This window comes from Neopelma chrysocephalum, unplaced genomic scaffold (assembly GCF_003984885.1).
Source record: "Neopelma chrysocephalum unplaced genomic scaffold, ASM398488v2 Primary Assembly neopelma1_59, whole genome shotgun sequence".
Taxonomy (NCBI): Eukaryota; Metazoa; Chordata; class Aves; order Passeriformes; family Pipridae; genus Neopelma; species Neopelma chrysocephalum.
The window spans coordinates 3,354,021-3,365,238 of record NW_020897714.1 but is presented as its reverse complement, the minus strand read 5'-3'; the positions used below and the strand labels follow the sequence as shown (position 1 = coordinate 3,365,238).

Below are 11,218 nucleotides of genomic sequence, written 5' to 3'. Positions count from 1 at the left end.
TGACACCAAATTCACCTTGATTATTAAATTCTGACTGCTCTTTGTGTGTGGGCTCAAAGCTGTAAAGGCTGATTCTGCAACTGTCTGATTCCCATCACAGTTAAAAGCATGGAAGGGACCTGCAAACTATCAAAATCAGACTTTACTTGATCTCTGTACTTTTTATACCAAAATATTTACAAAGGTTTAAAAGAAAAACCAGTTTCTTCAAGAGAAATATAAACAGGTAGCTTGCCAATGCTGTCACAGAGGTGGAAACTAACAGTACAAAAGGCTTCCTTGAGCAGGGAAGATGTTCAAATCTGGCCAGCACTGTCATTCCCACCTGGGTAATTTTGAGGAAACCAGCTGCAGCTCTTCCCTAAGTTCCTGAGGCCACTAGACTTGAGTGCAGACAAGTGGTTGGATGCAAAATATCATAATGCAATCAGAGTTCAAGTAATGATGACTGTGCTGCATAAGAACATTGGATCCATTTGGGGCAAGGTTGAGCAGCTGCTAAGCAGGGCTCAGCAAAACTGCACAACTACCTCAGTCAGGACAGATGTTAAGTTAAAATGAGAAATCTTTGCAATCTAAATAATAACTTTGCACTTAGAACAAATTATTCAAGTTAACAGCTTTTCTCACATGGAAAATACCGTAAGCAAGAGAAAAAGAGAGAATACGCTTCTACTTTCAACACTGATGTTTTCAAGGGCTGGCCTCTGCAGCATAAATTAATGTGGATAGAAATATCTCATCTTTAGTTTCTCAACCAATAGTCAAGAGAAAAAAACAAACCTTCACATCCAGCCAAGCACAAAGAGGTGTCTGCACAATCCCCCTCCTGACACCATCTCTACACGCTCGTGTGATTTTGCAATCTGCTCCTCATCCTTGTGCTGCCCAACTGCCTGGACAGCTGGGCCTTCAACTGCAGCTGAGCAACCAGAGTTTCTGGACAACCTTATTACTGTTCCTGCCTGACACCCTGCCTATGACAAATACAGCCCCACATGCAAAAAGTAATTTAAAAATTACCTCTCTTAGTTCTCCTTCAGTATTGAGGAATTCTGTGACCCCACTGACAAGCTTTGAATTCATAAATAATGCTTCTCCATACCTGCAAGGGCAAAAAGAAGATGCACAGAAAATTAGAAAGTAATCATCTGTAGGCAAGCAAAAAGGCATGGGACTGATTCTGGGGAATCAAGGAAATAGTACTGGAACTGGACACTGATATTTCAGTGTTTCATGATAGAACCCTAGACTGAGATGCTCTTGTAGGCTGAAATATTTGTAGTTATTTTAAGTCAGATGCTCTTAAGCAGAATGGGCTTTATTAAAGACACAAATGAGTGCTTCTGAGGAGGGGAGGACCAAACCACGCTTAACAGAACAGCTTTCCATATAATGACACCAAAATACAGATGCCAATGAAGGAGCAGAGCAACAACTACGGAGAAGTATTCCGAGGAACCCTTCTAGCTGTACCATTAAAACAGACTTTTTGAAATGCTGCAGCCTTCTCTGCATTTTTCATTCATCCACCTCATCTACATTACAAATTGCCTCTCAATAAGTGAACTGAATCAAATTTTATTGTTCCAGTACCTGATAATTAAAATAAATAATACTGATAGAGAATAATACTGCTAAAATAATCCCCTGGGCCATGATGTAGCATCTTCAAAGAACCAACCTGGAATGAAAATTTCAAAGCTTGGGCAAGGAATATTTAAAGCCACCAGCAATGATCTTCAGTAGACAGTTGCTTTGAAATTGGCCATTCAAGTCCTCCTGTTCACTTGTTTTTCCAAAAGTTTTTTCAATTCTCCAAATGAAGCATCTGCATGACTCCTGACCAGGCTACTTCTTAAGTCTTACATTTCACATTAAAATAGTTTGTGAGGTTTGTTGATGTGTTTTTTTTTCTTTTAGTCTCTAGCATGAAGAATATAATTCCATTGGAAAACCAAAGTAAGTCTTTTGCTCAAGTTAGATGTCATTCAGCATCGTAAAAACACTTGACAAATAGTCATCCTTACCTGTATCTGCATACACGTCCAAAGCAATATCTAGCTAATCTGAACATGACTGTTTTTAAGATAGAGAATCCAGCTCTCCTGACAGACGTGTAAGTATTACCAATAGACTTCACTGCAATCAAGTTTATCTGGGGAAAGAATTCAGTTCATCCTCCACTTTTACAAACTGATTTATAGAAGAAATTCAAAATTCAAAGTGAAATGAACTAGCACAGGCATGACTTTCTGTTTTGCTTCTATTAATCCCAAATTAATTACCCTTCAATGCTTAGGTATTCTAAGCTACAGTTCTTTCAAAAGGGAGAAAGAAAGAGAAGGAGAGAGATAACCAAAGTGAGAAGGATATAAAGATGAAGAGGGAAGAGAACTAGGTTCTCTTTGATAAGATTCTGTTTTAGGGAAGGTTTACACCATGTTGCTTGTTATCTTGAGCTTGTGTGAGGAGAAACACAGAGGTATCAAAAATCCTACTCCCTGACCACTAATACCTGAATTATTCACGGATATTTCAGCAAGTACATCTCTTTTCCCAAAACCTCAGTCACACTGGCATATATAGACATCCAGAGGCAAACATCTCCTATGGGAAGTACGGATTTCATGGTCCTTAAGCATGTTTAGGCTTTCTAACAAAGCCCTTTATTACTACAGTCTCAGGTTAGACATAATTGACTGTTTGGAAAATTGGAAGCTCCTCTTGATGGGGTCTTTTGACGAGGTTACCAATCCACTTTAGAAAAGTGACCTCATAAAAAGAGCTGCAGGGGTTTTATTTTTCTTGCAGCCTACCGTAGCCACAGTGCAAACAAGAAGTAACAGATTTTTCTCCACTGAAAATGATACCTTCATGCATACCTGTGCTGATTACTGTCCATTAGGCATACTTGGTAAAAAGTCAGCCATTAACAGCAATTTCTATACAAGCTCTGCTGGCAAAAATTCTAGAAAAGTCACCTTCAAAACAGTGTTTTGCAGGTGTGATACAGAAGAATAAATAGGAAAAGTGTTTGGTCTTACAAGTGTCAGTCTTCTCACCCTTAACAGGAAAGACAACAACACTACAGAACTAGGACCTTACATCCCTGAACTCCCTGGAAACACTCTGGAGACACTGGCTCTCCACCTGCACCTTTCCTTCTGTGGATGTAAACCTCCAGTTCTCCACATTTGTACTGGTTTTGCACTTGTGTAAACTCGAGAGGCAGCAAAGTCCATTTACTTTGCACAGATATAAATGCCTTCCCATATAGTGTCAAATTTTCAAATGCTGACAAATGATTCAGCACTTCAGAAGAAGGTAGCTGATGGATTAAATTTTCACACACAGACACACATGTGCACACAGGATGAAAATGCTTTAAGAAGTAGTGCATGCTCAGGTCACAAGAACTCAAGTATAGTATTTTCAATTCTCTTTTTTAAAATCGTAGCAGTCAGTCCCACAGATTTCTTACTAAAGACTTGTTAGGTAACTCAGGTTTTAAGTCACCTTTATAAATTATATGAGTGATTTTGAAGACTTTATCAGTATGTTCTGGACAACATGAATACAAGCATACTATAAAAATATGAAAGGTTAACAAGATTTTGTGGTAATTCTACCTCCTTGACATGCTGTGTTTAAAAATAGGAGGCAATAGCATTATAATTCAATCCCCCTCAGCTATTTCATATTACTACCTGAAACATCAACACCTTTTATAATAGATTAAATGGAAAATACCACTGAGATATGACCTTATTAAATTAATTTTTCATACAATGTGTTTTAATTTTAAATCAAATTAAATACTAAATTATAATTGTAGAAAAAGGATGCCTTGGGACAGAGTATACTTCAATCACTTCAACCATAGAATGGTTGGGGTTGGAAGAGACCTTAAAGGTCACCCAGTTCCAATTCCCCTGCCATGGGCAGGAACACCTTTCACTAGACCAGGTTGCTCCAAGTCCCATCCAACAGTACCTCACCACCCTCACAGTAAAGAATTTCTTCGTATTATCCTGCCCTCTTTCAATTTGAAGACATTACCCCTTGTTCTATCTCTAAAAGTCCTTCCCTAGCTTTCCTGTAGGGCCCTTTTAAGTACTGGAAGGTGCAACAAGGTCTCCCCAGAGCCTTCTCTTCCCCAGGCTGAACATTCCCAACTCTCTCAACATGTCTTCACAGAAGGCATACTCCAGCCCTTAGATCATCTTTGTGGCCGTCCGTGGCACTCTCTCCAAGAGGTTCATGTCCTTCTTGAACTGTAATTCCACAACAAAGCATATATTTTAAAAATGTCCTAGTGTGGTGAGCTTAAATCAGAACCCTAATCATAGAATCGTAGAACATTAAGGGATTGGAATGGACCTTAAAGATCATCTAGTCCCAACTGCTCCTGCCACGTGCAGGGACACCTCTCACCATAACAGGTTGCTCAACCCGGCTTTGAACACTGCCAGGGTTGGGTTATCCACAACCTCCCTGGGTAAGATGTTCCAGTGTCTAACCATCCTCACAGTAAAAAATTTCTTCCTAATATCTAAACTAAATTTCCCCTCTTTCTATTTGTACCCTTTACTCCTTGTCCTATCACTACAGTTCCTGACAAAGAGTCCCTCTCTGACTTTCTGTAGGTACCCTTCAGATACCAGAAAGCTGCTATGAGGTCTCCATGCAACCTCTTCTCCAGGCTGAACAGCCCCAACTCTCTCAGTCTGCCTTTGCAGGTGAGGTTCTTCAACCCTCTTTGTGGCTCTTCTCTGGACTTGCTCCAACAGTTCCATGTCATTCTTATGCTGGGGACACCAGAACTGTATGCAGTACTCCAGGTGAGGTCTTACAAGAGCAGAGTAGAGGGGGAGAACCACCTCCCTTGACCTGCTGGCCAGGTTTCTTTTGATGCAGCCCAGGATTCGACTGGCTTTCTCGGCTGCGAGCACACACTGCCGAATCATGCCGAGTTTTTCATCAACCATCATGGTCAAGTCTTTCTCTGCAGGGCTGTTCTCAGTTCTTTCTCTGCCCAAACTGTAGGTGTGCCTTGGACTGCATGACCCAGATGTAGGACCTCGCATTCTATCATGTCACTGTTTCACTGAACATTAAGGGGCAAAGTATTAGACTAATTCCGCCCTCTCAAAGTCTCACTTAAAAGGTTCTAATCTATGATTACAAAACAATATTATTTTCAATTTACATCACATATGTACAGCTTGCATTAACTGTTTCATTCCACTGCATTGAATCTTTCAGTGATCAATAGAAACTCAACTGGATGTCACTTTCAGAAAAATCAACTGCTACAATCTTCTTGGTGGCTCTGACTTGTGTTTGGAGATCAAACTGAATGAAGACAACACAAAGACAGTGTTGGGCAAAGAAACAGACTGTTATTTTCTTGTTAAAAAAAAGGACAATAACAGGTTTTTGATGAGATCTTGCTGATTGTTAAGAATTCAGATTACACAGTGATGCATTCCACGCAAGCGAAATAAATACAATTCAAATTCTAGGTGAAGTTAAGCTATTTAAAATTGAAACACAAAAAAGATTGGGCATGTGGCATAGTTTTCTAAATATTATCTACTTGTCTACATTGCTTAACCTTGTCCACATCTAAAATCACAAGTGTTGTCAAATGAACAGGCTTACTAAGGCAAAACACGACTACTGCATACGTGTTTACAGCAATACAGATTGTGATAGCTTTATGCCTAAACTCTCTATAAATCCCTGGAGGGACCTGAACAATTATTTGGCATCTGCACTGGGTTGCGTAACAGTAATGTGTCTGCCATTCAGTTTTCATGTAGAAGTCCAATTCCTGGAATAAACACACCAGGAGCAGAGAATTCTTAATTTTTAAACTCTTCAGCCCTCTTAAAGCTTTTTGGAAATGGCTGTCAAAAAGTATGCTCCTGCAATATAAACTTCCAAAACCAATTCCAGCTCAAATTCCAGCCTATTTTCCCAGATGAACTTCTTCTAAAATACCACTATACTCTAAAATATTATCCAAACTGGCATGAACAACTTTCTCAACTTCTAGGAAAGTTGCTCAGTATCTGAGTTTCCTTGACTCTTGATGCTGCGAAACCTCTAGAAAGTTTGTACCTGTATTCATCAGGCACTGGGATTTAGTTCCTTAAATACAGCACCTTAATTATACCATTTCAAATATTCTGTGGTACACTAGTTGGCTCCTCACAAGTCCAGAATGGAACATATCTCCAATACCTTTCCTGCCAACACCATAGGAGTGGCCTGCTGTGGAATGTCTGAAATTCTTGGACACCTGCCTTTAAGAACCCAAGCTTCATTCGAGTTGTGGTCCCTTCTAATCTGTCAGTATCAGATGAGCTGTTGTGCAACCTTTCAGGCCCTCAGGCTGTCCCTAAAGAACTAAAGAAATTAGTCATTCATTGAATTAATATAAAAATCTTCACCAAAAAGCATTTTAAAATGTTGACTGGGCTTCTGAGTACGAGCATGTAGCACTTGTTCAAAGAGAAAGAGAAGCAGGTGTAAGGAGCAACCCCGTCTCCTTTCTGTTCATCTATTTTTAATTCCAAATGTTGCTCCTTTATTACTTGAAACTCACCTGAAACACAGAGTGGAAAGAAAAGGGATGACACTACATTAGCATCCTTTTGAAAATGGAAATGTTTCAAAAAGGGTTTGGGTTTTTTTTTCCACAATTGAAATAACATTCTTAAAAAGATAATTTTTTCTATCAGACTTAAAATCAGAAAAACTACTTTGGGAACTGCTGCTTTTTATCTCTGTAAAAGTAGAACTGCAGCACTTGACATATAGGTAGAATTCATTATCATAAGCACAGACACAATAAAGCAATATATATACAGATGATTGCTAAGAGACAAATGTCTCTATGCATGTGTGTGATAATCCATGAATAAATGCATTTATGACCTATACGTATGTATTTCATATTTAGAGACATCTCTATTTATGCATGAAAAGAGAATGGACTACATTCAGGAACTTACATGAATACATGCGAATTATATCAAGATAAGAAAATGAAAATAAATTTAGATTTTTTATCTTTACCTAGCATTCAATATTTTCCATTTTTCTCTGAAAAATTTCCAAGCAAGATCCCTTCCATGTGGATTTCGAGCTACGTGGATTATCACATCAATTGCATCCTGATCCAGGACAACTTCTGAGTTGAGAGACAAATTCAAAAGTCTAGTGGGGGAAACAAGAAAAAAAATCCTACTTAGTTTCACCAACACAGAGTCTAATATCAGCACATCAGAAAACTCTCAAAAAAAAAAAAACACTGTCAAATGGTTTGTTTAAGTCTCCAAGTGAGTTCAGTGGTTTATTTCTATGATTCCAAAGACTGGACATGTTTATGAATCAGAAAAATCTTGATGTAAAAAGGATCTCAGTACAAGTTGAGTGGAGCTTTATGTATGTATTTTTATGAAATCTCTAAGATCAGACTGGTCAAGACACTTAAATGATATGCTAACAAAAATATCAGCAATTACAGGATTCAAACATTTCCAATGAACATGGGAAAATCTGGAAGTGAAAAGATATAATACGTGTCAATTTTTATATGTATTAATGCAAAAGCATAAGAAGGTTTAAACAGATAGTAAGTCTGTGTTTGAAAAGCAAAGTTCTTTCATTCAGACCAAACCTCAAGTGATGATCCATAAATTTTGAAGTGATTATTGGTAACAGATTCAGATATAAAACATTTTTGTACCTGTTGAGCAAGTTTCTGTCATCACTGCAAGTTAAGGCTTCTAATAATATTTTCTTCTCAGACACTGCTGTGGTGGAATGAAATTTCATCCAAATGAACTCCCATACATCTTCATCCATCAGTGAAACTCCTGTACAGTAGACAATGTCTCTCACATTGAGTGGGATTCTATAAAAGAAATCAGTCATAGCATTGTGGTGAATAATCAGCCTCCTGATATTGGAAACTAAGGAGGAACATTTATGAGACTTCAAAATTAATGTGCAACAGTAATCTTTTTTCTGAAAATTACACTTGCATCTCTTTACTGCCACCAATATCTTCCAGGCCATCCTAATGGACTTTCTAATGGGTAACACATGCTTGCCATTCTTTTCATAATGCTGTCATGTTATCAGGAGACTAGAAAATATGGTCATATAGTTCATCAACACATAATGTGCCACATAACCTACAGGTAACACAAGCTCTCCAAATTAGTACAGGATCTTATCATTCTCTTGCTGGGCTCTATGCCAAATCTGCTCCTCTTATCCTTAATACTGTTTTAGAACAGGAGCTGATCAGACAGAAACTCCTCCTTGCTTGTGCTGAAAAGTGCTCCATCTTCATATAGTAGCATACAAGTAAGGAAGGATGTTCTGTGACAATGCTAGTTAAACAAGGTATTGTCAGGAGTGAAGAAAATAGAAAGATCTGTTCACTTTCTTCAGCATATTAATAACAGTACAAAACCAGCTATGCCACAGGATGGTTGTGAACCGTGATTACTGCTCAATTAATATCAACTCAGACTACAGTTAAATGACAGCTTCTTGAAGACAAATTCAGACCTAGTATAGTATGTGCATATGTATCATTTTCTTCTAAAAAGATCTCAGCTGAGCATTCAATATCCTACCCTGCCTACCCTGTTTATGTTTCCTATACAAGCATAGAAGCTGAAAGTTCTGTGAGCTAAAGGGTATTCCTACAAGTAAAGCTAGACATTTCTCAGAGGAATATGTTTCTGATTTTCAGGAAAAAAAAAGACCACTTTTTGATGGTAAAAATTATACCAAAACACAGTTCTCTAGGTAATAATGGCTGGGCTGAACCACCTCTGGAACTTCATATGCAAGACCTCTTTAGAGAATCTAGAAGTACATACAGTTGCTGTTAATGTCTGTGTAGTAATACAGTGGGACAAAAAATGAAATGACTGCTATAAAACTTGACATCAGAATACACAACAGAGGAGAAAAAAAAGGTTACATCAGTACTTTAATTACAAGAGGATTTCACCAAAGTCTTATACACAAGACTGTGCTAATCCCAGTCAAGAACAAAGAGGTTCTTCTACTCCCATCTATTAATTCTCCAGCAAAAAATTCTTATATTGAAATGGAAAAAGACCTTTCTTTCACTCTGTGATGAACGCCTTTATTAAAAACTTAAGCTGATCTCTTTGGCCATGTTTGAGTCCCTGGAAAATGAAATCAGTGTGGCTTTTTGGCATTTCAAAGTTTTGGTCCCTCTTCAGTACTTCAGAAGGAAGCAGACAAGGTAAGAAACCATATATTGATGATTGTGAAGGGTTACAAACTGTTGCTTCCTCTCTGGGTTAACTGGTCCCAACAACTATGATGGATTCTTAAGAAAAAGAATAAAAAGAATATTTAGCTAAACTGAGGCAAAACTAGGAGGAAAGAAGTGCACTCCTACTACTATGGGCTGAAAAACTTTGGGGAACTAATGCCTCCTGCTTTTTTGTTACGCTTTTTCTGAGCAATAAGAAGTCTTGAGGTTGAGGCAAGCACAGTCCTCAGCTCAGAGGGTGTACCTGCTAGTTCAGATGCAGATGGTCATATGAATTTTGCTTCTGCTGAGCTGACATGGCTCAGGATAGTGCTGCTTTCCTGCAGAATTTTAGCAGAGTTCCTTGCTAACAGAGCCACAAAGGGTTGCCTTAACTATCACTGAGGTATTTTGCATTTGATGGATACAAACACAGATGTTTATTCAGGTCTAAACTCTCCCAAGCAAAACTGAAAGGATGGACAAGAGAAATGTAATCTGTTTAAAAGCTACTAGGAATATGAAACTTTTAACCATGCGCAGGACACACCAGCAATATTGCCTTCTAAAGCAAAATCAGAGGTGCAATGTCTCATCTCTACCATGAACTGCTTTCATCTACACAGGGCAGATTGGTACTACAGTGCAGATCCTGGCATGGTTTGAGGTCTTACTGGTTCTTATCTGACCATCAAATTGCTGTGTGCCTGTTCCAAGCACTGCCAGGCAATCAGCATTGCTATGGTTATGATCACACAGCTCACACAATTCCTACATGTCAAAAAATTCAGTTTCCACAATTCCTCCCCTTGATTCTTCCTATTATCTTCTAAGATTTTTTTTCTCTCAATGTTCAGATGACCTAAAAAGCCTGGCACTGAAAAAAGTTATTAACGCTCCTCAGATTTACCCAGAATCACTAGAATTTGACTCATGTGTGGTCTATGCAATTGCTTCTGTGGTTCCTATAGAAGTGATATGTCAAGACCAAGGAAACAAGAAAATCCTTAAAGTTGAGCAGATCCGTTAAAAGAAATAGGGTTTAAACATACATGGGCAGCAAAGGAAAAAAGTTACCACTTTAACCAGCCTTTCCATACTACTGAGTTTTGATTTTCAAAACACTGAGTTAACATTAGTAAAATGTGAGTTCAGCTGACATTTACAGAATTATCCATGTAAGCTAAGTGTTGAATTTCCATTTCACTGTAATGGAACTTGTACTTCTTACTTGGAAGTCTTATCATTAAGTGCTTGCAGCGATATTTCAAACATTAATGAATATCAACAGTTTATTTTTCTCCTATTTAACATTTCTTTCAAAAAGTGCATGTAAAGGCAAAAGGTATAACTGACTCTATTACATAAAGTTAAGAACACATATTTAAACAAAAGAACTCAAGACATGCCAACATTAAAGGAGCAGATATTTAGCTGCTGCCTTTGTGTTGAATTAACTCAGAATGAGGCTTAAAGTGTTCTAATACCTGCAACACTCAAAACTTTGGGTGAGCAATTACAGTAACATAAATATGCAGCCATATACATATACACCGCCTAGAAGATGAAATTATATTGTCATATTATCCTGATTTTCTAATCACTAAGTTATTTGTTCTTAAAACACAATTTTCTTACTAGCTTATGTCTTTTTTTTTTTTAATAGGGGATTTAATACACTGACAGCAGCCATAAGAACTTATACTAAATCAAAAGGACTAAGGGGTGCTATCCTGACTAGGGAATCAAACAACCCATTGCCCCAAATCTGTCTTGTCATTTGATACCTGAATATGAAGAACAACTGAACCCAGTCAAGCCTTATTTCAATGAAGGAAGAACTTAATATCTTGACACAAACACTAAATCATCTTTTTAGAAGCACATGTAGTTCTTTCT

At 37.9% G+C, this 11,218-nt stretch overlaps 1 protein-coding gene across 2 annotated transcripts in view; it reads right to left on the bottom strand.

Annotated features, from left to right (window-relative positions):
- Window positions 1–11,218, bottom strand: part of TRHDE (thyrotropin releasing hormone degrading enzyme) — a 215,319-nt gene that overhangs the window by 7,051 nt on the left and 197,050 nt on the right. For both annotated transcript variants that reach the window (XM_027679720.1, XM_027679721.1), the window contains 3 exons: window positions 7,763–7,930; window positions 7,090–7,230; window positions 1,024–1,105 (listed from right to left, as the gene is read on the bottom strand). In XM_027679720.1, coding sequence (XP_027535521.1) covers window positions 1,024–1,105; window positions 7,090–7,230; window positions 7,763–7,930 — 391 coding nt within the window. The remainder of the gene's footprint in view (window positions 1–1,023; window positions 1,106–7,089; window positions 7,231–7,762; window positions 7,931–11,218) is intronic.